The sequence below is a fragment of the Cuculus canorus genome, chromosome 2 (genome assembly GCF_017976375.1).
Source record: "Cuculus canorus isolate bCucCan1 chromosome 2, bCucCan1.pri, whole genome shotgun sequence".
NCBI classification, from domain to species: domain Eukaryota; kingdom Metazoa; phylum Chordata; class Aves; order Cuculiformes; family Cuculidae; genus Cuculus; species Cuculus canorus.
In genome coordinates this window covers 5,089,318-5,116,405 of record NC_071402.1, presented here as the reverse complement: position 1 = coordinate 5,116,405, position 27,088 = coordinate 5,089,318, and the positions used below count along the sequence as shown (strand labels likewise).

Below are 27,088 nucleotides of genomic sequence, written 5' to 3'. Positions count from 1 at the left end.
GGTAATAAGAACCATGCTCATATGCCACGGGGGATCTGGTGCTTTCGTCCCCTGGATGCTTTAAAGTTCAAGCGGCAGGCAGGGAAGGCAGCTGCAGACTCGACCGTATGAGTCACAGTTTCGGGTGCGTAGGCAGCACTTTCTTTTTTTTAAAAGCACCAGCCCTATCTCAGCTTGGTGAGCGTGCAGCCTGCCTGCCTCACCCCGAGGATGAAGTTGGGCTTCAAACACTGCTCCCGGGCAAGCATGATGCCGCTTTGGTCTATCTGAAATGCACGGTGATTGGCAGAGCAAAGAGATGCAGGTATTTAAGCAGGGGAGGGAGCAGCCCTCCCAGCATTCATTCTGTCGCCCACCTACCATGACGGTGATGCCGTCCTTCTCCAGGGGGGTCTTGTCATAGGTCACTTCGCACACTCGCACAACCGTGGTGGCACCATATTTCTTCAGATCCTGGGGAGGGAAAGAGAATAAGGGGTCTAAAAAAACCCTGTCAATTCCACTCCAGTTAACCCCAACACAACTTAACCCTGCTATGACCACGTGGACCACAATGGACCCTAAAACAGAACGGTGCCCCATCTCTGGACCCTCAAGTAAATCCCCTGTGGTTCACCCAGCCTGGGAAGCACAAGGAAGCATGAAATCCCAGGGCACCAAAGCTGCATGGCCACAGCAGGATTTTCACCCAGCACCCTCATGACTCCTTGGACTCACAAGCACCAATGGGGCCGTTTATTTTTAAGCCCCAATGGCCACACCAACAGGGTCTTTACACCGCTGGCAAAGGAACAACCCCGATATGGGCACAGGTGCCTTGAAAGAGAAATTGTGCCCAGTGAGGTTGCAACTCCTGCTGCAGAAATGCACGGAGGCGGCTGGGAGGATCATAGCGCACCCAATTGACTGCACTCAGCATCTTGAAGACTGCTCAGGGGCACCTTCTTGACCTCATTGCTATATCCTGTCATCACTCCAACGTGCTGCAAGCTTGGGCATGGGACTTGGGCTGTTTCCAGCTGCTTATCACCCGCTGTGCAGATTGCACCTGGATTATGTGCAGGTGTACCAGCCCTGCTGGGTGTTGCATGAAATCTTCCCCTTCAATGATCCATCTCCTTCCTTCCCTGCGTGCGCTTGCCACACCACAGCAAACCCTCGCATGCTCAGCAGCTTAGTCAAAACTTGAAGAGGCTGGAGGAAAGGGGAACCTTTCTACCTTCTCCCTCCATCACCATATACATGGTGTACAGGGCAGGGGTAAAGGGAAGCCACTCCCAGATCTCAACCCACTTCCTGCAGCTCTCTGAGCTGCTGGTGCTCACATGTGTTTCTTTGGATGTGTACTGAAGGGGTTTGCTTAAGTTCAGAGGACGCACATCAGAACTCAATGGGGTTTAGATCTAAGGCAAAACCTCTTCACTAGGCTCACATGCAGTCCCAGTTACGACTGTGAATGCAGTAACATCCCAAAACAACTCCTTGTAAGCAGAAGTCGTTTGTGCTGGCTTGACTGAATCTGCAGGATGCGGTGTTTCCCCTGGGCACTGATGAAAAGAGCAAGTAAAAGCCTTTTGCCCCAGACTAGGGACACATATCCATCAATCTCTGCCTACCATCCAGCTGCTGCCAGAGCCAGAGGCACATGAACAGCACCAAGCCTTCCAGCGCCTCATGCACTGCCCAATACACTCTGGACAGTGAAAGATGCTGGGATATTTGGGATGAAAAGTCCTTATCGAGATGTTGGGAGATGCAGGGGAAGTTGTGTGTGTCACTGCAAAGCCCCATAACATAATGGCCTAGTGGAGCTGGCAGGGGATACAACAGTGATGGAGAAACTCTGCTATGTCCCTGCCATGCCTAGACACCATGCTTGAGGTCCTCCAAAATGTCCTGCCTTAAAAAGCCAGCAGTGATCTGACCCACCATGCCAGGATACCACTGGGGTTGTGGTACCACAATGGATGTGCTGCTGCCTTGTCCTACGGTGGATTGATCCCTGTTGCATCTCAACATTGGCTTTTAGCACCAAAATGTCTAGCTTGGCCCTGGTCCCCAGCTTCCAGCTTCCCATCCTTACCTCCAAGAAGGTGCTGAGCGTGGCGTTGGTGGGGTTGTGGGTAATAAGGAACCTCATGTTTTTGTAGCAGACCTCCACCGGCGCAGGGCGGTTCATCCGAGCCATGGTGGGATGGCAGAAGGGTGAGGTGGTGCTGACAGTGGTGGGGAAAAAAACCAAGAAAAGTGTGGTGTGGAGGGTGAAAAAAAACCCCAACCACCCCTATGCACTTGAAAATAAAACAGGATCGAGAACTCAATATACAGACGTTGTGCAAATAATCCCAGCTCCTGGGAGCGCGCTGGCTTCCTTGACACACTGCAAGCCCTCCAGGGAAAAAGCCAGATGGGAAAAAAAAATAATGATAATAATAATAATAATAATAATTAAAAAAAAATCCCTTTGCTGTAGTGTCGGCGTCCTTGGTGTGTGTGCGATGGCGAGCGGCTGCCGCCTCCAGTGCCGCGCGCTCCCTGGCGCTCTAGAAAGGCCTCTGCATATGGTGGGGTGGCGGTGGCGGGAGGGTGACCCCCGTCACGTTACCCCATCAGGGTATGTGGAGTACTTGGGGGCGGCACGAGGGGCCGGGAGCCTACGGGGCTGCGTCGGCGGCGTCCGGCAGCGGTCCCTCGCTGGGGCGATCCATGCACGGGAGCCTTGAATGGTTGAGTTGGAGGGTCGGGATGCTGGGTGAGACGAGGAGAGGTGGCTGGGCACTGCTTTATGGGGCGGGTTGCCAGGAGCTGCGGAGCTCAGAGCTGCTCCTCAGCACCTCCATAAATTCCAACGGAGAGCGAAGCTGTAGGGAAGGGAAAGGAAAACATGGTAGTGAGGGTGTCCTCCTCCCCAGGGTGGCTTCAAGGGAGCCCCTAGCCAGTGCAGGGCAGAGGGTACAACACGGTGCCTCCTAAGGCACCAGCACCCACCACATCCTGTAGGAGCATCTCTGACAATGCTCAGATTTGAGGGATAGCATAGATAGTGAGATGGTATTTCAAGAAAAACCTGAAATATCATCTGAAAAGCTGAAACGGCACTGGAAAATGAGAGGAGACACAACTCACATCTACCCTGCTAAAGGGAAAAGCACATGGCAGGAAAAGGGGCTTGCTCTCATACCACCCAACGTCAGCACCCAGTTGATGTATTTAAGCACCTGAGCTATGCAAGATGACCCCCCCCCCCCAGAGCCCACAGTGTCCCCCCAGACCTCACCTTTGAGTCCCTGAAACGCACAGCGAATATTTTCACCCTGAATGCGGCACTCAGCCCGAAACCAGCTGCTGCTGCCCCTAATCAGCCACATGCTTCTGGCGCTGCTCGAGCAGCTAATGTCCACGAAATGCACCTCTAATGCTCTTAGGCAAACTAAGCCACTCGCAAATGAGCTTTCCTGGGGAGAAGGGGAGCAGAGGAGAGGGCTGCGGCTGTGCCTTTTCACCAGCACTGGGGATGGATGAGTCCCCCTGCTCACTTATTTGAATCCCCATCACTGCCAGCAAATTGCTCCCTATAAAATACCCTGGCCTCGCAACCCAGGGCATCTTTGCCTTCAAGGATGGCAATGGATAGAATTAAAAAAGAAAATCAATTCCCACTGTGGAAAAGTCAAAACCCAAGAGAGAATGGGCCTAGGGGGGAAGTGAGTGTGCAGACAGTCCTGCTTGGAGTCAAGGGAAACCCAGTGCTTCCCTGGGTCATTACTCGCTGGACTCTTGTTTTGAAGCTGGTCCTTTCCCTGGGTCAGCGGCTGCTTAGCGCCGCGTGGCTGGAGCCTCAAAATAGACCATAAGCACATAAGTAACTCGAGCCAGGCTGGCATGCACCCCTTCGCCTCTCCTCCTGATGCCCCAGCACACAGTTACTTTCCCCTCTGGGCTGTTTTAGGCCAGTGCCATGAGATAACATCAGAGGAGTCAGGAGCTTTGAGCACTGATCAGCTCTTCACATTGCCTGTCTGGGGTTGTCAGGCTCGTTCATGCCTGAGCATCATTTAGAACCTGCCTACCAGCTTCTTCTTCACCAGTGGTCCCCCACTTATCACTCCTCCTCTGGGACATGGTAGAGAAAATGTAACAAAAGCCTCACGGGTTGAGATAAGGACATGGAGATCACTCAGCAATTACTGCCATGGGTGAAACAGACCTGACTTGAGAAAACCAAATTTTATTTACTACCTTCAAAACAGAGTAGGACAATGAAACATAAAACTAAATTTTAAATCACTTTCCTCCTGCCTCCTCCCCTCTTCACAGGCTTAACTTCACTCCCAATTTTCTCTACGTCCTCCTGCCAAGCAGCACAGGGGGACAAGGAATGGGGGTTGTGGTCAGTTCACCACACATTGTCTCTGCTGTTCCTTTCTCCTCAGGGAGAGGACTCCTCACACTCTTCCCTGCTCCAGCACGGGGTCCCTCCCACATGAGACAGTCCTCCATGAACTTCTCCAACCTAAGTCCTTCCCAAGAGGTACAGTTCTTCACAAACTGCTCCAGCATGGGTCCCTTCCATGGGGTGTAGTCTTTCAGGAAGAGACCGCTCCTGCATGGGTCCTCTGTGGGGTCACAGGTCCTGCCAGGAGCCTGTTCCAGCATAGACTTCCCATGAGATCACAGCCTCCTTTGGGCATCCACTTCCTCTGGTGTGGGGTCCTCTGTGGGTTGCAGGTAGATATCTGCTCCAGCATTAACCTCCATGGGCTGCAGGGGGACAGTGCCTCACCATGGTCTCTTCCACAATCTGCAGGGGAATCTCTGGTGCCTAAAGTACCCCCTTCCCCTCATTCTTCACTGATACTGGTGTCTGCAGAGATGCTTCTCTCACATATTTTCATTCGTCTCTCTGGCTGCAATTGCTCTTGAACAGTAACTTCTTCCCCTTCTTAAAGACATTATCTGAGAAGCACTAACACCATTACTGGTGGGCTCAGCCTTGGCCAGCAGTGGGTCCATCTTGGAGCTGGTGGCATTGGCTCTAATGCACACAGGGGAAGCTTCTAGCAGCTTCTCACAGGCGACACCCTTGTAGTCCTTGCTACTAAAACCTTGCCAGGAAACTGAAATATAAAATCAAATAGCAAAGGAGAAAAATATCCAGGTGAGGTGGAAGGGGGAAGCAGGGCTACTCCACTAAACGTGCCCAGCTTGGCTGCTAAAATTGAGGACTTCCCCATTGGCAAGGCACTAAGGACACTCAAATGGAGGAAAGTAGAAATTGCCTCAGATCACCCCACTGCAATCCCAGTTTCTCTGAAACAAAGGACCCAAGGATTCTCTGCTTTTCCTTTTAATGCTTCAGCTCTTGGCTCTTTCAGCTTCCACTGCATTTAACCATGTGTCGCCTCCTGACTCTCCAGGCACAATGCACTAGCATGAGAGGTGCTTGCACTGCACAAGGAAAGGCAGCAAAAAATAACTTTTCCCCACCCCAAACAACCTCATTCTCTGTTTTAACTGGCTGCAGGGTTGTGTTAATACAAACCGTGCTCACAATTATCCCTGTCCTGGATTAAACCCGCTCGCTGAGCAACCCCGCGGGACCAGGAGCTGCTGTGAGCACTAACACCATGGCATGCTGGCAGTGTAAGCTTGCTGCCCATCGTCATCCAACACACAGTTCATGCTCCATCTGTGGTCCGGATACCATGTAATTTTTTATTGGCTTGGGTGTAGCCGCTGCCAGTAACAGAGGTTCACTGGGAACTGCTTGCATACGAGAACAGCGAGTGCTCCTTTCCCACAAAGTCTCCTCTCCAGTGGAAGCGTTTCAAGTATTTTGGCAATTGCATCTCCCGGCAATTCAGCCCCAAAGCCCATAAATCCCTAATGGATATTGAATAGCAAATTATCCCCAGCTCTAGAGGCTGCGATGCTGATCACCATATTAAGCATGGTAGAACAACGGGCATTTCAGCTAATATAAATAACCTGTCAAGTGAATAAACACCCTTCTGACTTGAGTGCTATGGAGGATCTGTAGGAAGCACGTGAGGATGCAATACAGAAGCCCTGGATGAGGATGCTCAGCAGTGCAGCACTGCACTTTCAGGCTCAAACCCATCAGGGTGAAGGCCAATGAAGGAAATTCATCACAGATGACTGGAGGAGCCAGGTGCCCTGCTGCCATCGTACCCCTGATGTACCCAAGGCCGGGGCAGGGACCTTCAACCTGCAATGTACCTACCACTGCCAACCGTACATCTGCAAGCTCATCTTAAAGTGCTAGCCTTTTAATTTCTACAAACGTCCTCACTCAGGTTGCCCAGAGAAGATCCAGGGTGAATACACTCTGATGTGGCAAAGAGCAACAGAAGATGCTGCTCTGAGGGATGGTGAAGACCGAAGAACCACCCCCCTGCCTACACCTCAAAGTGGCAGGGATCATGGGGCTCTACTAATTATTCCTGTGCAATGTGGCGGCTCCATTATGCATACTTTGGTCTCCCAACCGTCCAGGGACAGACCCTGCAACAGCTGAGATGGGGCTGTTCTTCCTCCCAGCACCACGAGGCAAAATAAAATAAAGCCAGGGTTTCCTTGCTGCAGTTAACAAAAGGGCTTGTCTGGACCAGTGAGCAGATGCCAGACCTGATGGCTATGCTGCTGGTACTCAGGCTGAAGGGATGCAGCTGCTGAAGTCAGGTTTTCCTAAGCACAGCAACTCCCCAAGCAAAGGAAAAGGAAGCTCTGCAGAGCCACACTGTCGCTCCACGTGGGCTTTTGCAGCGGGACTTGGAACAAAGGCTCTTACTCACCCAAACAATATATATCTCACCCGTGTATAAATATAGCTATCTCCCGAGTGAGCACATCTCATGTTCAAAGTTCACCTTCTGAAAAATCTAGCAAAACACCCATCTGTGTTACATTTGCTTGACCTTTCTCCTAGTTTCAGCCCACACTGCAAGACACCAACTCGCCTTTTTCCCTTGTGGCTATTTAAGTCCTACTCTCCCTGCTCCAAATCCCACCTCTGCAATGAGTATTTCCATCACCCTGAAAACTGCATCCAAGTTTCTGAGTAGTCCTGGTTATTCCCATGTAGGACTTTTGAATGATTCCACCACTGCCCTGTGTGACCACAGTGAGCAGGTCTACGGTGCTTGGTCACATGCAGGAGAGGAGACCTACCAGCAGCAGCACCACCGCCACCAGTGCCACCACTGTCATGAGCACCACCATTGCAACCACTGCCATCAGCACCACCACTACTACCACGAACACCAGCAGCATCACGACTCCCAGCAGCAGCAGCACAGCCACCACCAGCATCACCACTGCTGCCACCAACAGCACCATCACTGCCATCCCTCGAACCACTGCCATCACCACCAGTCCCAGCAGCACCAGTAGCACCACCCCTGCCACCAGCACCAGCAGGACCACCATTGCCACCACCAGCACCACCACTGCCATCCCTACAACCACTGCCATCAGCAGCACCACCAACAGCACCAGCACCAGCACAACTGCAACCACTGCCACCCGCAGCAGCAACTCTGCCACCAGCATCAGCAGGACTACCAGCACTGTTGTCAGAGAGGACACATCCCAGGACACAGAGAACCACAGTGCCGTCGCCAGCCCGTGACCACAGCTGGGTCCAACCAGAGGAAAGCCAACACACTGATATTTCCTCTGGTTGCATTCGCACGGAAGGAAAGAGGAAAGATACGGGAGGAGAGAGATGGAAACAAAACACCCTGCAGGAGTTGGTGTCTAGGGGCAGAGATGTAAGTGGTCAATGGCACATCCTGCTCCAGCTGCAGGACAGGAAAGAGCAGATGAGAATGTCCCAGGAAAGCTGTGCTGGGCATTGTGGGGAGGCGGTGGCCGTTGTGGGGTACCAGCTGCCAGGACCAGAGCAGTGCCTAGCATCATCTGCCACGGAAGCACTGCAAAGTGTTTCCTCCAAGAGTTTATTTTAATTTTTGTTTCTTTTGCCACAGGGGATGTCTTCTGAACAAAACATTAAGAAGGAGGATTAAAATTGTATAGCTGCAGAAGGAAACCGCTGGGGAGCTCTCAGCAGCCCACCAAGACGCACCTGCAAGATAAATCAGGTCACACATCTTCCTCCATATCCTTTTTGGTGCACGGTAAACACTGGCTCACAAGTAGATTCGCAAAACAGAGCTGCATGGCCCCTGATTTCACAGCCCTGGTCAGCTTTAAGGAGTTTTGTGGTTAGACAGTGGGGAAATAAGCCCACATGAGTTGGCATGGAGACTTGCAAGCAGGAGGCACTTGGGAGACTGGGACAGAGGGAGGAATGGGGAAGATGAGACAGCTAGCTAGACAGATGAAAAGAAGAGCAGAGGCTTCCCAGAGCTGTGCAAGCTGAGAATGCACCAGAGACCCTGGTAAACATGATCAACCTCCTTTTATCTTTTATTTGCACCTTTTTTCTTTGAAGTGAGGCTGAGGTATGGCGTGGAAAGAACCTAAAATGGCCCTTTGGGAGTTGTTTTTCTGTCTTGCCTGCTTTGGTGACGGTCCTCAGCCCTGACGGGACATGGACCCCATGCTGATGTGAGGATGCCCACAATGCCTCTCCCATCCAGTGTGTGCGGGGCAGTGCTCCAGAGGAAACATAAAATGCTCCAGGCATCCCTTGAAGAATCCTTCAGTACGGTTTTGCCCCTACATGCAACGCCCTCCAAGCAGCCCAGATTTGGAATATGCATAGATGGCATTGTTTTACTGAATTTCTTCTTGCACCACAAGAGATTTAGCCACTGGAAGAAGCTCATAACAAACACAAGAAGGCACCAAACGTTCAGTGCTGAGAGGAAAAAGACCCCCTTCACCAGCTGAATGCAGCCCCCTGCCTGTCTCCGGCAGCGGATGACTCATGGGCAGCCAGATCTTGGGTTTATAAACCGGGATATCCCCTCTGCTGCCTTCCTCTAGCAGCAGTGGAGCCAATTTCCTGGCTTGGATTTGAAGGGAAAGCAAGAAAAAAAAGTGGGCATGTGGAAGAGAAGCCAATTCCACTGGGAAAAGTAATAGCAGGCTTTGGTCTGGCTGCCTCCCAAATCTGCACAGGGCGTGCCCTGGAGAGATTTTTTGGGGGGAGTGAAAGGCTCAGTCGTTTGGACACAGCTGGCCCCCACGCTCTGCTGCCCAAAGCACAGGGAAGTCAGGCACCCCAAATACCAGGGCCAGCTTCCCTTGATCCTTCAGAGATTTCTTTTGGCCAGAGGAATCAGGATAAAATAAGCAACTCTGCCTCTGATGGGCCATTTCCAGGCTTCCCAAGAGCATCTGGTAAGTAAAAATCCCAACGCAGCACCCTCTCCCCAAAATGTATGTAGAGGAGCTAACCAACCCCAGTGGTCCCACCTGACAACTGCCACCACCATGTACTGCTCCCACCTCAAATCTCTAGTGTAGTTGAACATCTGGCTTGCCTTTTCTTGTGGTTTCTTGAAGCATTCTAAGCAAATTTAATACTCATGGCAGGTGTCTGAACGGAAAAATGCAGGTGGGGACAACGCTTCTTATGGGGGAAGCACCAGGAGTGTGAGCAGTAGCAGCTACCCAGGAAGGGCATGGGGATGGTGTGACCTCCCATTCATAGAATCATTAAGGTTGGAAAAGACCTCTAAGATCATCCACTCTAACTGTCAGCCCAACACCACTATCCCTACTAAATGATGCCCCAAACTGACACATCTACACATTTTTTTGAACACCTCCAGGGATAAAGACTCCATCACTTCCCGAGGCAGCCTGTTCTAATTCTTCACCACTATTTCAGTAAAGAAATTTTTCCTTATATCCAGCGTATACCTCCCCTGGTGTAACTTGAGGCCATTTCCTCTTGCCCTATCACTAGTTACCTGGAGAAAAGACCAGCACCCACCTCACCACAACCTCCTTTCAGGTAGTTGCAGAAGGCAATAAGGGCTCCCCTCAGCCTCTTCTTCTCCAGGCTAAACAACTCCAGTTCCCTCAGCTGCTCCTCATAACACCTGTGCTCCAGACCCTTCACCAGCTTTGTTGTCCTTCTCTGGACACACTCCAGTACCTCAATGTCCTTCTTGTACTGAGGTGTTCAAAGTACAGTTTGAGCCTATGCTGGGGAGGATGGTTTTGGGAGAGATACAACCCATGTTTACTTTTTCCACTGCATATGCCAGCACCTGTGTTTTGGTCCCTAGCTTTCAACAGCCTCGTTTTCTGCCAGGCCTTTGCTATTTGGCATGTCCCTGCTCAGCAGTGGCATCCTGATACAAAGATATCCCTGTGTCATCTGGTGCTACCTCCTCATCAAGCCAATGGCAGCCCTGACCAAAGGGCACTGGCAGCCCTTTCTACGTCACTAGCATGTCTTGCACAACTTCCAATGCCAACTGGCTGCGGTGGCTTTGATGGATGTTTGCTGATGAAGAAGGGGCTCTAGGGGACTCAATCTACCTAAAGGATGGATTTCGACCTGCTGATAGTGTTGAAATAGTGCTCCACAACATGCTGGGCATGGCAAACCAGGAGAGAAAAAAATATGCTCTGTCTGTGATGAGCCACATGGAAAGGTCTTCTCTGGTGGCATCAAGCTATAGCCAGCACTGACCAGGAAGCCCAGCTCTGGAGAAGGTAGCTCTTCCAAGTCGATGGCATCAGACAGAGATGAGGTTTGTGAGTCCTTGAGTTTCCTCTGCCATCCAGACCCTGTACTGTCAGGGGCTGTCATCCCAAACCATCTCACCCTTGCTCCCAAGTATTGGGTCTACACGTTTCATCCCACGGAGACTGGGTCAGATATATCATGGTGCTACAACTACCTGAAGGAGGTTGTAGCAAGCTGGGTGCTGCTCTCTTCTCGCAAGTAACAAGTGATAGTACGAGAGGAAATGGCCTCAAGTTGTGCTGGGGAGGTTTAAATCAGATATTAGAAAAAATTTCTTTACTGATAGAGTGGTGAAATGTTGGGACAGGCTGCCTAGAGGAGTGGTGGAGTCTTCTTCCTCAGCGGTGCTTAAAAAGCATGTAGATGTGACACTTTAGGACACGGTTTAGTAGGCACAGTGGTGTTGGGCTGACAGTTGGAGTTGATGATCTTAGAGGTCTTTTCCAACCTTAATGATTCTATAATTCTTCGGTATCATGACAGGCTGCTGGGGGGTGGCAACACCACCAGCTCTCTCCCTTGTGGTGGACACCAAAGAACTTTTAAAGGCAGCCATCAACCCGCAGGGACTGTGCTGCATGTTAAACCCAGTCATGGCTCCTCCTCAACCACAACAATCACCACAGCTGCCACCCCCCAGCAGAAACCACTTCTTGAAAAGAGCCCTTCCAGGGCTGTCACCTTTCCAGCAGGATGTGAGATAGAGATGCTGTATGCAGGTAATAAGTGCTCCCCCCTAGGGCCACTAGTAATGTGGAGAGATGCTGGGGGAAACTTGCTAGGTGTCAGCTAGGACAATTAAAAGCTTTGGAGCAAGTGAAGTCAGATGGGAGAATGCTCTGGTCTTCTGTGGGATGCTGCAAGGTCCAATAGTGCCCAGGCATGTTGCAGACTCCCAGTCTGCCAAGCTCCCAGCTCATCCCACTGAGCCTAGGTCCTGCAGAGGAGGTTTTCCTTGCAAACCCCTTCCAAAAACCTCCTTAAGTCCAGCAAAAAGCCACGGCACAGCTCCCTAGCTGCTGCAGGACGACTTCTCTGCAATTGCAACATGCCAGCAAAGCTCTAGGGACAAAGGTGGGTACCTCTGAGATGCCAGTTTGGACATACAACTACTGGCATGATGCTTACTTTCTCCCATCCCCCCGCACGTGGTGCCAGCAACAGGGACAAGAAACTTTGGTCTGAGCTGCTGCTGCTCTTGCACAAAAAAAACAGTGCCGAGGGACACTGTGCTGGCAGGTGCTGAGGTGAAGATCTTGCAGAGCAAATAAAGGTGATTTTCATTCAAATAAAAGATCAAAGGCGATGAAATGCCAATAGCTGCAGCCCCTCTTGATGCTGGTGGGAACGTCAGTGTGTCCACATTATGTGCAGAGCTTGCCTGGCGTGTAAAGCGCTGCCCCTTGTCCCCAGCCTGATTCACATCCTGGCAACACGGGAGATGTGGGTCCAAACTGAAAGGAGGAGAAGGGAGGATTAAGCATCGCTTTGGAGGAAGGAGATTAAGCTGGCACAGAGCTCAGGTTGCTCAGGGTCTGCAAACTAAGGAGCTCCTGAAACTCAGAGACCCCTGGAAAGGCATCTTGCAGTTGGGTTCACAGGGGTATAAAAAGGTGAGGAAGCACCTCCAGCTCTTCCCCCAGTTCAGGGATCTGTGGCCACTGGGGACTTGCAGAAAGATCGGTTTGATGGACAGACTATTTGATGGATAAAGAACTGTCTGGATCACAATCACATCCAAAGATCAGCAGTCAATAGCTCAATGTCCACCTGCAGATCAGTAAGAGGTAGTGTTGGCCAGGAGTCCGTATTAGGTTGAATATCTTTATAAATGAGATAGACACTAGGATTAAGCACACCCTCAGCAACTTCGCAGATGACACCAAGCTCAGTGGAGCAGTTGAAAAGCTTGAAGGAAGAGACGCCATCCAGAGGGACCTACTCAGGCTTCAGGAATGGGCCCATAAGAACCTCATGAAGTTCAGCAAGGCCAAGTGCAAGGTCCTGCACCTGCTTCAGGACAATCCCCATTATCACGAATGGGCTGAATGGAATTTCCCTGTGGAAAAGTTCTGGGGGATATTTTTGGGGATATATTGGTGGATGAAAAATGGGACATTAGCTGGCACGGTGCGCTTCCAGCCCAGAAAAGCAATTGCATCCTGGACTGCACAAGAAGCAGCATGGCCAGCAGGTCAATGGAGGGGATTCTGCCCCTCTACTTCATTCCTGTGAAACCCCTCTTGGAGCACTTACATCCAGCTCTGGGGTCTTCAGCAGAAGAAAAAAAATAGACCTGTTGGAGAGAGTCCAGGAGGTTTACAAAAATGTTCAGAGAGCTGGAACACCTCTGCTGTGAAGAAAGATTGAGAGAGTTGTGCTGTTCAGCCTGTAGAAAAAAAGGCTCTGGGGAGACCTTATAGTGGCCTTTTAATATATATAAAGGTGGCTTACGAGAAAGATGGAGAAAGATTTGAGCCGACAAGGGAGGGTGCCCTCCTGGACCTGCTGTTTGTGTACAGAGAAGGCCTTGTGGGGGCTGTGACAGTTGGAGGATGCCTGGGACAAAGCGATCATGAGATGATAGGGTTTTCAGTTCCAGGTGAGATGAAGAGGGGGATTAGCAGAACAGTCACATTAAACTTCCAGAGGGCAGACTTTGGACTGTTCAGAAGGTTGGTTGGCAAAATCCCACGGGAGACAGTCCCTAAGGGCAAGGGAGCCCATGAGGGCTGGGCGCTCTTCAAAAATGAAATCCTAGCAGCTCAGGAGCAAGCCATCCCCATGTTCCAGAAAAGGAGATGGCAGGGGAAAAAACAGCTTGGTTGAGTAGGGAGATCTTGAGAGGCATCAAAAAGAAAAGGAATGTCTATGAGCTCTGGAAGAAGGGACCGGTGTCTTGGGTGGACTACAGGGAGGAAGTGAGATCGTGCAGGGAAAAAGTCAGGAGGGCTAAGGCCCAACTAGAAATCAAACTGGCTAAGTCTGTGAAAGATAATAAAAAAATCTTTCTACAAATACATTAACAAGAAAAGGAGGACAAGGGAGAATATTCAGTCCCTATTGGATGCAGAAGAAACAACAGTGGAGGTACCTAATGCCTTCTTTGCCTCAGTCTTTGATAATAAGGAAAGTTGTTCCCTCTGTGTACAAACCCAGGATAGAGGAGCAGAATGAGGCTCCCATGATCCAAGAGGAGGCAGTTAGAGACTTGCTTGCCCAGCTACGCACCCACAAGTCTACGGGGCTGGGCGGGATCCACACAAGAGTATTGAAAGAGCTGGCGGATGTGCTTTCCAAACCCCTTTCCATCATCTTCCAGTGGTCCTGGTTGACTGCGGAAGTTCCACTGGACTGGAGGCTGGCTGATGTTGTGCCCATCTACAAGAAGGGTTGCGGGGAGGATCCAGTGAACTACAGGCCTGTCAGTCTGACCTCAGTGCTGGGGAAAGTCATGAATATGAGCCAGCAGTGTGCCCAGGTGGCCAAGAAGGCCAACGGCATCTTGGCTTGTATCAGAAATGGTGTGGCCAGCAGGTCCAGGGAGGTTATTCTCCCTCTGTACTCGGCACTGGTGAGACCGCACCTCGAATACTGTGTTCAGTTCTGAGCCCCTCACCACAAGAAGGATGTTGAGGCTCTGGAGCATGTCCAGAGAAGAGCAACAAAGCTGGTGAAGGGTCTGCAGAACAAGTCTAATGAGGAGCAGCTGAGAGAGCTGAGGAGGCTGAGGGGAGACCTTATTGCTCTCTACAACTACCTGAAGGGAGGTTGTGGAGAGGAGGGAGCTGGTCTTTTCTTCCAAGTGACAGGGGACAGGACAAGGGTGAATGGCCTGAAGCTCCGCCAGGGGAGGTTCAGGCTGGACATCAGGAAAAAATTTTTCACGGAAAGGGTCATTGGGCACTGGAACAGGCTGCCCAAGGAGGTGGCTGAGTCACCTTCCCTGGAGGTGTTTAAGGGATGGGTGGATGAGGTGCTGAGGGGCATGGTTTAGGGATTGTTAGGAATGCTTGAACTTGATGATCCAGTGGGTCCTTTCCAACCCACTGATTCTACGATTCTATGGTTTTTCACTAGAGCATGTAATGATAGAACATGAGGCAATAATTTTACATTTAAAGAGGGTAGTTTTATACTGTACGTAAGGAAGAAATTTGTTATGGTGAGAGTGGTGAGACATTTGAACAGAATGCCCAGAAAACTGTGGATGCACCATCCCTAGAAGTGTTCCAGGTCACGCTGGATGGGGCTTTTAAGCAACCTGTTCTAGTGGGAGGTGTTCCTGTCCACGGCAGGGGAGTTGGACTAGGTGGCCTTTAAAGGTCCTTTCCCTCACAAACCATTCCTCTGATTCTATGTCTGATGGCCAGCGTGGCTGGGTGGCACCATGGCCCTTCACCAGGGTTCTCCATGTCAGCTTCCACTCACCTTCCAACTTGCTTCTTCATTGAGTAGGGTCTAAACAGGATTCAAGATTAGCCAAGGGATTAAAAAAACTCACTGGAACAGGGCTGAGAATTAGTAAAATGGGCTGAAAACTCTTTAGGAATGGAGTCCTGCAAGGCTGCAGCTTGGGACATGGTCTCAGACTATAAATATGGGCTCCTGTATTACAATCACAGAATTATAAAATACCAGATTGGAAAGGACCTCAAGGATCATCTGGTCCAAACTTTCTTGGCAAAAGCAAAGTCTAGACAAGATGGCCCAGCACCCTGTCCAGCTCAATCTTAAGTGTCCAATGTTGGGGAAATCAAGCCAGTCTTGGAATCAAGCCGGTCTCCTTCTGGGCTGTAAACCAGAAGCTGCTCCCGGCAGCTGTTTGAGGCAAAACTAGCTAAGAAAAGGAACTGATGGTAACTGTAGATATCTTTTGGTACACAAGATAAGCAGAGTCAGCTAACCATATTCCTGTCATTCACAGGATTTCCAGTAGTGGCTTTATAAAATCCAGCAAACGCCCTGACAACTCAGGAAAAGAAATTGCAATGATTTGCATGAACAAAAAGCTGTCCTGAGCAGGAGATGTCAGAGCTGCCCTGAGATGCAGCTACTCGCTTCTCTCCCCATGCCCGCAGGGACAGCAAGGAAAGAGTCATGCAGCAGAGCCCAGCTGGCTCTGATGGACTGTGTCCAGGTGATTTTGGAGACCATTGAAGGCAAAGGGCCATGTCTTCAAAGGAATGGCAGTAGGAGGAGGAAACCCATCTTGTGTACAAGTGTTGCTGTTGAACACGCGAACCCTGCCACAAAAGGGGATACCCCATCCCCCATGAACAGAACACCCAGAAAAAGCAAATCCAGCAGTAGGCCGCTGCAATATCAAAGCACCTTTCCAGACTGATGCTGCTTTTGGGACAACATGGAGGTGAAGTCCTCATTCCATAGCACTTTTTGGGCTGGAAGAGCCCACAATCAGCAATGCCATGCTGCTTCTCCCCTGAAACGCCGAAAGATTTACAAGAGAGTGTCAGACTGTTCAAGAAATGCCCAGGAATGCCTACTCATGGGCATGCTTTAGCTTTGACTTGCTTTCATCTGGATATTTGCATGAAACTGGAGCTCCCTTTAGGGAAATGCAAATTCCCTGCAGACAGTGAAGCGTTTGAACACACTGGCTGCTCAGGCGTGCCGGGCAGGGAAGCAATACGTTTATTACCTGAAAATTAAATAAAGGCTAAGATGTAAAGCCTTCCCACACTGCTCAGCAGGAAAACTTCCCCAGTTCCTATGGCCGGATCCAGCAGGGATGGGACAGGCAGGACGTGGCGTTTCATCCGTGCTCTGTACATCCTCCCCAGCCCCAGGGGTAAGGTTTAATGGCCTGGAGACACGCAAGCTGCTTCAGCTCTGCTTGGCTTCTGGATGGTTTCAGAGGCGTTCTGACACCCTGGCGTGGGTTGCACTTTCCCGGCCACCCTTGCTGTGCTGGAGCAGGCTCTAATCAAGCTGAACGCAAACAAGCTTCCCTAGGTAAATTAAGCTGCAACCTCAATTTCATCCTTTATGATGAAGCCAACCGCCAGCTAGTGATAATAATAAATTTTTTTTGGAGATGCACATGCACGTGATCTGCCTCTCAGCAGAGAGAAAGGCAAAAACGATGAATGAAAAAGAAACTCCAACAACAAGCAAAATGCCAAAACTGCTGTACAGGGCAAAGGCCCTTCACACTGGACCTGAGGGAGAAGGCTTGTCTCAGCCAAACCAGTGATGCTCCAACTATCCTGCTGGAGGGTCCTGGAGACTAAGCTGCTGCACTGTGCTCTGAAAAGGCAGTAGGACCAGCCCTGCTTCATCCCAGGACACCACAGCCAGAAGCAAGAAAACAGGGCAGCATTTTCCCAAAGCCACTGGCTACATGTGCCACAAACAAAATGGGACCATGCCTAAAATCCAGGCTGCCCCTCCACCATCCTTTCTCCTCCCCTGCCCCGCTGAGCTCACTAGGCACCACGGATCCCTCCCCTGGACTCTTATTCAGCAGCACTGGGTGCTCCTGCATGTATCGGCTTCGGCTCAGTAGCAGAGTCAAGAGACCTATCCTGGGTGTTCCCTTTCTGCCAGAAAGAGGTCATCAAAAGAGCAGCTGGGACGACTGGGTTAAATACTTACTCTGATATCCATCTGGACTGGTCCCTGCCTTTCAGACCTCAGGGACATACGAGATAGTTTCAGCCTGGGGAGGGAGGTAGACAGCCATTCTAAATTCTGACAGCCATGGCTACACTCTGGGGAGGCTTTTTCTCCATCTCTTCTTCATGCTGCTTCCTAAAGAGCCAGGCTGCAGTGAACAGAAAATGCAGCACTGAGGAAAAGTCTAGCGAGACCCTGCAGAAGTGCAGAAACACCCAGTGCTGACTTAGGGCTGGATCAATTCCCCCATTATAAGCTCCTGTGGTGTGGAGAAGCAGCTAAAGGACAGCATTTCTATTAATATACCTGGCTCCATGCTGAAATCTCTACCTTAGCAGAAAAAACACACTACAGTGCCCTGCAGGAGCTGTGCACAGAGTACTCGCTGCAGCCAGCACAAAGGACATTTTGCTGTTTTACAAATGGTTTAAATTTGGCTTTGCACATGACAACCAAAAGCAAAATGAGCCCTGAGATGGGCTGTCCCACTGAGATACAGCCCACGGGAGCAGAGAGACAGAGCCACCAGATGTCCCCTCCAGCTACAGGGCATACAGCTCAACTGCTTGAGCGCAAAGTCATCTGCCACCCAGTGTGGCTCAGCCCTGCTGGCACAACGGCACCGAGACGTCAATGATTGCCTTGGTGAAGGCACCTGGGAGCCGGTCTCACCTTGGGGGAATTATTAAAAAAAATAAATCCCACCAAGTTTATTTTCAGCTGAGACCTCACCTAAAGTACTGCATTCAGTTCTGGAGTCCTCAGCACAGGAAGGAGACGGATCTGTTAGAGGGAGTCCAGGAAGCCACGGAGATGATCAGAGGGCTGGAGCACCTCCCATATCAGGACAGGTTGAAAGAGTTGGGGCTGTTCAGCCTGGAGAAGAGAAGGCTCCAAGGAGACCTTAAAGCAGCAGACCAGTACTTAAAGCGGGCCTAAAGGAAAGCTGGGGAGGGGTTCTTTATCAGGGAGTGCAGGGATAGTATGAGGTGGAATGGTTTTAAGCTGAAAGAGGGCAGATTTAGATGAGATAGTAGGAAGTAATTTGTTTCCTGTGAGGGTGGTGAGGCACTGGTGCAGTCTGCCCAGACAAGTCATGGATGCCCCATCCCTGGAGGTGTTCAGTGCCAGGCTGGATGAGGCTTTGAGCAACCTGATCCAGTGGGAGGTCCACTCATGGCAGGGTGTTGGAACTGGATGATCTTTAAGGTCCCTTCCCACTGATACCACACTATGATTCTGTCACTCATCTCTTCCCAGCCTGTCTCTCAGCAAACAGGCAGCTGTGCAAGCATGGTACTGTGAGCAGCACAGGGACAGGAACGGGTAGGCAAGGGCTGTTAAATGAGCACTATAATCAAACATCAAAGCACAGTGCGGAACTTCATTGCACATTCCCAGGCAGGAATTTTCCTAGCATTTTCTTTTATCAGCTGGTCAATACAACATTTCCCACCTCATTTCCAGCTCTACAGTAAGTGTCCTTCATCAAATAGATGGAGTATATCCTCTCTCTCACCATTAGCACACCCTGGGCAGGCATTTACTAGATGCATATCAGGACTTCCTCTCAGCTTTGCCCCTGTGCTGCATTTATTCCACCCGACGCTGGCATCTGAAGGACTTCGGGGATGTTGCCAAGACACTTCCCTGAACGGTCTGGAAACACCATCCGATTCCTCTGGTAAAGCATATATCCTTGCAGGAGACGAGTGCAGCGTAAGTCTTGCATTGGGGTAGGAATATCATACAACACAGAATCGTTAAGGCTGGAAAAGACCTCTAAGATCATCAACTCCAATCATCTGCCCACCACCAGCATGTCTTTGAAACCATGTCCCGAAGTGACACATCTACATGTTTTTTTTAACACCTCCAGGAATGAAGACTCCACCACTTCCTTGGGCAGCTTCTTCCAATTCTTCACCACCCTTTCAGTATAGAATTTTTTCCTAATAACCAGTCTACACTGCCCCAGTTGCAACTTGAGGCCATTTCTTCCTGTCCTATGGCTTGTTAGTTGGGACAGGAGATCAAGACCAACCTTACTACCTCCTTTCAGGTAGTTGTACAGAGCAATAAGGTCTCTCCTCAGTCTTACGTTCTCTAGAGTAAACAGCTCCAGTTCCCTCAGCTGCTCCTCATAACACTTGTGCTCCAGCCCCTTCACCAGCTCTATTGCCCTTCTCTGGACACACTCCAGCACCTAAATGTCCTTCTGGTATGTAAAGGATATACCTTGAATATGAGATTTTCGTTACTGCTGAAGATCAACTATGATCTCACCCACTTCACCAACACAATTACAGGCAGGAGCATCGTTGCAGGCACCAGGATCACCAGCTCCTCACCAGCAGCATAACCTGGCTGTTCCTCCCTCACCCAGCCTGCAGCCATAGCCTCAAGGACGAGGAACAATTCCCAGCAGCCGGTACTACAGGTACATCCCTTTGATGCCAGGGTGCTGAAAAATCCTGGTCCTTGACCCATCCACTTCAGTAAAACAAACAAGAGCTCAATGAAATTGCCGCTAACTTTAGCAGATGCCAATTTTAGCAGCTTGCGAGAGGAACTGCTGCCCAGCTGCGTGCATGACACCTCTTCTGCATTTTTTATGTTTAGCAGAGCTTCAGGCATATATTCTGATTTTTTTAATGCCTGAAGACAGTTTTGGGGAATATACAGCCAATTTTAAAGTAGAACAGAAGAGAAATCAGTATTTTAAAGAGAAAGAGAGAGAAAAAAAAGCCTTATTCTGGATCAGCATCCCCCAAAAACCCTGCAGTATAAGAATTGCTGACAAAAATTGCACCCACAAGTGGGACATCCCTATTTCTAGCCCTCACCCCAAAGCTGTGCCATGAAATAGGAAAGCTATGCCATGAGCTGTGCCGTTGGCTCCCATTTGTCCATAGTTCACTGCCAGCCTGGGCGTGTTGTCTTGGGCAAAAGGAATCAGTTTACGAGGCTGTCCTGTGCAAAATCTTTTTGCACACTTGCCACACTCATATGGGCTTAAAACACAGTATTTCCTTCAGCTTTCTTTTTTGGAAGTGATTTATCACAGTCCTACATTTTAGCAAAGAACAGCAAAGGGACAGACGACGCTCAAGAGCAGCTCTTGCATCCACAGTAAGATATCTTCACATGGAATTAATACAGGTTTAAAATTGCACATTTTGAGTCACAGAATCATTAAGGTTGGAGAAAATCTCTAAGATCATCAAGTCCAGCTGTCAGCTCAACATCACTGTGCCTACTAAACCACATCCTAAAGTGACATATCTACACATATTTCTGAACGCCTCCAGGGAAGGAGAATCCACCACTTCCCTGGGCAGCCTGTTCCAAGGTTCCACCACTCTTTCAGTAAAATTTTTTTTTCCTAACATTGAATCCAAGCCTCTGCCAGCACAATCTGAGTCCATTTTCTCTTGTATTATCACTTGTTACTTGGGAGAAAAGACCAGTGCCCTCCTTGCTACAACGTCCTTTCAGGGAGTTGTAGACAGCGATTAGGTCTCCCCACAGCCTCCTCCCCTCCAGGCTAAACAATCCCAGTTCCCTCAGCCGCTCCTCATAAGACTTGTGCTCCAGACCCTAGTCAAACATTTAGTCTCCATATCACGCCTTTTTCAATGAGTTTATTTTCAGGAAGCCGTCTCAAATGCTTGGCTTGCCTCAAAAAATGTTTGTTTCTGGCTTCTGTCCATTAAACCAGATAACTGGGAGTTTATAAGTTCACAACTTGAGCTGAAGTCAGAAAGTTTTGTCTTTCTGTTTCCAGAGATGATTCCTGGCCAGCCTAACTCAAAACGTGGGCTTGCTTCAAGTTTGCTGTCATTTCAGAGTTCATCTGCAGTTTAATGCGATATTCTGCTCCTGTCTGATGTCTCCTGTGCTATCATCCCAACTCCGTGCAAGTGTGTACCCAGCACATCTTGCACCAATGCTTCCCAATGCCTGCATGGACCCAAGTCGTTGACCTTGAGTGAAAAATGTCCCTGGATTTGCTTCTTTGCTAGATATTCAAAAGGATTTAAGGCAAGGATTTTCGACTTGGGGCTAGATATGGTGGGCTGTCCTGTGCCTGAGGCATCATCCTTGATGCTAAGGACAGGCAGTGAGCTGGGTGGGGCATGCCACCCTGGACTTTTATTTTTATCTCTGAACATTTGAGCTTTTCCAAATTGAGCTTTTTCCCCTGTGCTACACCAATACAAGAATTCAGGCTTCCTTATTTCACTGAACTCAGTTGTATTTCTGGTCCGTAAAGTCAACAAGAAGAGCAGCCAGCTTTTTGGCTCCCTTGGAAACTTTGCAGTCCAAGAAAATCAGACGAAACATTTGAATACGCTCAAGCTTGTTCGTCAACAGTCTGATTTCTTAGGGACCTGACCCTGCGTTCAGGCTGACCGACGCTGCACCAACAGCAATATTTTTGGGTACTGTGTGAAATACTCCTGCAACGGCTCTGCTGCCAACTCTTACAAAAGTTCCCAGGCTGAGGGGCTGCCACTGAATGTAAGGAAGGGGCATGCATTGCAAGGTTCATATGAGTTACTGAAACAACTCAGGTCACTGGGGAAGTGTCAGAAGCATGGAGACATGCTTCACATTAAACACAACTCAATAAAACCACCAGAGTGCATACATCTTACATTTCACACTGATACAGAAAGGTTGAGGTTGGAAGGAATCACCTCCAGCCTCCACAGCTGACAAAGCGCAACCATGGGCATTTCACTATTGATGCCCTGGCACCTTCATGGACATCCTGCAGATGAGACAGTCCCCACACTCACACATCCCCTGTATGGACAGATGGGATTCCTGCTCCTGGCTGCTTGGAATTCTGCTCCTTTCAGGAAATTTAGCATCTAAAGTGTATGTCTAGTACAAAAGGATATAATTTCCTCTTTCTTTGCCCTGCCCAAGGTCACCATAGGACACAGATCCACACAGAGGGAATTCCAGCCCTTTCTGAAGACACAAATCTCCCTGATGAAATGCCTCCTTTCAGCTGCAAGCAGCATCAAACTCTTCCCTTAGGGTCCTTCATGCAACGGGAAAAACATCTCTCAACCCCAAAACATGGTCATCACCCTGAACCCTCCAAGAAGACTTGTCTACAGTGCCAATTTGAGGCATGGTGCCTAGTTGTGGCTCGGGGACGAGGCATCTGGTTGAGCCGACAAGGTGGAAAGTTCAAGTGGCTGCTGTTTATTCGGCTTTGCAGTGAGCAGTCACCCAGCCTGAACGTAAGCCAAGCACCTTCCCATCGTCGGAAGTGCCGTGGGAGTCTTTAGATAACCACTAGTGGTCAGGGCTTTGGTTTATAGCTCCATAGGATGGAACACCATCCCTCACAACACGTCTACTTCAGCTCTTTCCTGAGTATAAATGGCATCTGCTCACCTCCTTACCTCCTAGGTCTTCAAGTTCATACCCATCAGGCCTATCTCCCTTCATGAAAGCTTGCTAGAAGCAGAAAAATATTTTGAAGCATAGGCATAAAAATACATACAGGCTTTTTGTCCCTTGTTCAAGATGAATTGTACGATTTACAGTCAAAGCTTTACTTTGCGTTTGCACAAATTAATGACTCTTTGGAGCTCCGCTCATCCTCCCTGCCCTGCCATTAAAGTCCATATTTAAAAACTCATCATACTTCAACATCCGCCTGTAGCCTTTCTTCACTACCATAAGGTGCTCCTCAACTTGCTGCCACCAGGCTGTTGTGTTTCCAGTTCATACGGTTAAAACCAGGAATAAAGAATAAAATCTTTCCCCTGGGGAAAGTAGAAAATGCCAAGATCCAACCCAAAAAGGCTTTCTCATGTACTTCCCTGGTGATTTGAAGCCAGAAACCTTGCCAAGACCTGGGCTGAAAGGGTCACCCAACCTGTCTTACTGATGGAAAGTTCCCAAACACCGTTTGCTGGGAAGCCTGGCTAGTTTGGGATCTTGGCAGCGCAGGCTTGCCAGGACTCTGGGGGATAGAAATGAGGGGGTTTTACCTATAGCTGTCATTAACAAATTAACCTAAAATGACTGCTTCAAGAGGAAGCTCTGTAAACAAGCAAAATAGCTTTTTACAGTTGAAAAACAAGACCTTGCCCCGACCTCCTCTTGGGCAGATTCACTGGCACACACCAAACCAGTATTTTATTTTAAACTGGCTTGTAAAGTGAAAAAAAAAAAGCTATTTCCTTGACACTTAAGTCAGGTAAGGACACAGTGGGCTGTTCTGCCTTATAAATAAGCCTGCTCTTGTATACACATGCATTTTAAAATAAGCTTTTGAAATGTAAACACACAGGCTTTTACAAAAAATAATTCAGCCTCACTGAAACCATTTAATCGAGGCTGAGCCAGGCTTCTTTTGCCACTTCACAGATCTGTGCAGAGGATGCTAATTTAGACCCCTCCAAAACCCCTTAGAGACAGACATAACACTCTCACAAACATGTAATTCCATTTTCAATTTTTGCAGCCCTCCTGTCCCTTAAAGCGGTGTCTAAAAAAATGCAAGTAGGATCAAAACATGATATTTTTCCTAAGGACCATCCCTAGAGAGGCATTTTTGCCTTTGTTTTGAAGCATGAGGTTATAGGAAAGAAAGGTCAGGGTGGGAAATGTTCCTTCCAATCCAATGAACATAAGCACTTTCCATGCTGCCTACCTTCTTTGCACCATCGAAATGGGCAATTTTTATATTTGTCCCTGTCCTCCACGTCAAAAGAGAGGGGCCAACCATCAGGAAATTTGGGCTGTAAAAATAAAACAGTCTTGGCTTTGGAGGGGCAGGTGCAAGAGGAAGAACTATTTTTGACCCTTATTCTGCCAGAGGGGAATGCTGGGACCTCTCTGAGCGAGGCTTGCCTGAGTATAGGAAATTTATTTGGAGGTGATGGAGGGTTCTGACTGGTGGTTAATCCTGCTGCTGAGCACTTGGGGCCGGGAGAGCAGACATCAAAGCATTCCTGCATCTTCTGGGGAAATGGGAGAGGTGGCAGACAGCAGCTCTGTCTCCTCCCTCCACAGCTGCTGGGGCAACAGTTGGCACAGACTTGATGCTTGTGGCTCTCTATGATCCAGGAAAGCTCTCAAGGTGTCTGAGCAAACTCGTGGGGCTGGATCTTCCTGCTTGATTTGTTAGGTTTCCATCCTGCTGCAAGCACAAGCTAAATAAACCATGAGGAGAGGAGCTGGGGATGGGAAATAACAACACTGCAATGGAGACCCATCACTGCCACCAGCCAGAGAAGGTGTTCGTGACTTTCTCCCACGCCAGCTAGACCCAGACAAGCTTTGCCCTTTGTTCCCTCTCCAATTAACCAAGAAAGGGCCACTGCAATGTCTGTGGAGCAAACCACCTTCTGGAGTTCTCGTCCATCCCTTACACTGATTATGGCAGCAGCATGGAGTAGACACCTTCCTAAGACGAATGGTAGGATAACTCCCAGCCTTGGTGTGCACACATTAATTGCACTGGTAATAGGTTCTTTAGATCTTTTTCTGCTAAGATCATTTTTATGCCTTAGAACATTTCCAGTCACTCCTTGGCACCATGGTGTTAACCAAAGTCCTAGCCATGGAACAGAATACAGCAACACTGAAGAACCAGAGCTTTGCTAAGATCCTGCTGGCTGAAGGAGATAGGCATATGGAATACACCCCAGTAATAGAAATGGTGGAGCACTGCATGTGTATTTTCACCTCAAGCTAGAAAATCAGTTTGCACTGAGGGCTGCTCAAAGTCTTCTCCTATTTGTTGGGGTTTCTGTTCCCCTGTGGCAGGAATACACTGGTAAATGCAATGTCTGGCCATCAGAGACCAACCAACCACCCAGGAGTCAAGCAGCTGGTCCATCAGTCCCAGCGCATATTCAAGATGGACAGGCATTCCTTGGAGGAGTCAAAAAAGAAAATTTGAGGAATTTGCCCACTATGAGTGGAATATGAAATAGTGACTAGTCAGGGAAGCTGCAGGATGAGCTTCCAGCAAGCTCCTGAGATCAATGCTGGATTCCCTGTGTCCATTCTGGGATTCATAGTAGATCGAAGATCATAGAATGGGTTGAGCTGGAAGAGACCTTAAATATCATCTAGTTCCAGCCCCCCTGCCGTGTGCAGCGACACCTTTCACTGGATTACATTGCTCAAAGCTTCATCCAGCCTAGTCTTGAACACTTCCAGGGATGGGGCAGACTTCTCTGGAGAACCTGTGCCAGTGCCTCAGCACCCTCACAGTAAAAAAATTCTTCATAATAGGTAATCTAAATCTCCCCTAAAGAGGATGGTTCAAACCTCTTGTGAGAGGGTTCTGCAGCAACCCAAGAGTTCATATCTGGCCTCAGAGATAAATAAAACACAAAGGATTTAGCAGGACCTGATATCTCAGAAAGGGTAGCTAAGGTAACTTTGTCAAAAGCTGGCATTCAAGACTTCTCCATCCAAAGAACCAAATAGCCCCAGGCAGGCTGCCCTGGGGAACTTCTGCATATACCGCATAAATCTCCAACCTCATTAAAACTCTGAAGACCACAGAATCCAGCCTCTGACCTTCTCTGAAGCAGAAAATGACAAAACGTTTCCTGTTATTTATAGCAGCTGGAGAGCCTGATGGGAAAACCCCACTTGTGAAACGTGGGCCACTTGCCATGGTTGCTCTGCATAGAACGGTCAAGTTGTTCCAAATTCCTGCCTGAAGGACTACTCCACCCCTGGCAAGACCATGCTGAGAGGCTGCGCAAGAGGAACAGGGTATGGATCTTGCTCTTGTTGGCTCTCCCAGGTCACGCTCTCATGGCACAACTTGAATTCGGCAAGGCTGAGCATCCCAGGAAAGTTGGTTTTAGCTGTGGGGCTGCAGGGACATGGGCAGCCCTTGAGGAACACCCTTTACCCACACAAGGCATCACCTAAATGTGGCTAACCTCATCTTGGAGGTGCTTGTCAGTCTTTTAAGGAAACTGAGGAGAGGGTGCAGCCCCTCTGCCTGCCTCTACTAGGTGCTACCCACCTCCTCAATGCACGACGGGACACGCGCTGGCGTGTTTGTTTGCTGGCAGTCTAATTTCCACCACCCTGGCACGCACCAAAGGTGCTTTCCAGCAGGCCTAGTCACGTAAGCGCAGGAAACCTTACAGCCCAAGGCAAGCTCTTCCTCCAATGAAGTGGGTTCCGCCATGGACCCGTTGGGTGAGAGCCTCCCAGCACCGGCCCTGCACAAGACGAGCGTTTGCTGTCACACTGTCGAGGAGGATTCTCACAGCTTCTGTCTTGGGTCAGTGCCAGCACGGGTTTTCTGCTCGCTTCCAGGCCGAGGGAAGCAAGCTGTTTGTCACACGCTGCTGTGAGAGGCTGTGAATGAACTTGCCAGCCATGATAGAAGCAGCCGGTTCTAGAGCTTGCTGGGCTTGGCTGACACGACAGCAGTTCTCCATCTGAAACGTTGGGATGGCATGCAGGCCAATGTACCAACGTCTGCAGGGTGACAGCAAGATCTCCAATGTAAAAGCAGCACTCGGCATGACATCTAGGACCGCGCAGGAAGCAGCACAAGTCACATTCCTGAACTTCACTTTCACCACAAAGCTGCTGCCTCTGCCTAGGCAATGATGCCACAGGTAAAATTTAGCTTGAGAACAGAAACCTGGATTTAGAATCACAGAATCCTGAAGGTTGGAAAAGACCTCTAAGATCACTCAGTCCAACCACCAAACATCAACATGCCTCCTAAATCATGTC

At 49.5% G+C, this 27,088-nt stretch overlaps 1 protein-coding gene across 2 annotated transcripts in view; it reads right to left on the bottom strand.

The window, feature by feature from the left end:
• PTP4A3 (protein tyrosine phosphatase 4A3) overlaps positions 1-27,088 on the bottom strand; it is a 53,169-nt gene that overhangs the window by 10,802 nt on the left and 15,279 nt on the right. For both annotated transcript variants that reach the window (XM_054057835.1, XM_054057834.1), the window contains 2 exons: positions 2,084-2,861; positions 361-453 (listed from right to left, as the gene is read on the bottom strand). In XM_054057835.1, coding sequence (XP_053913810.1) covers positions 361-453; positions 2,084-2,188 — 198 coding nt within the window. In that variant the 5' untranslated portion in view covers positions 2,189-2,861. The remainder of the gene's footprint in view (positions 1-360; positions 454-2,083; positions 2,862-27,088) is intronic.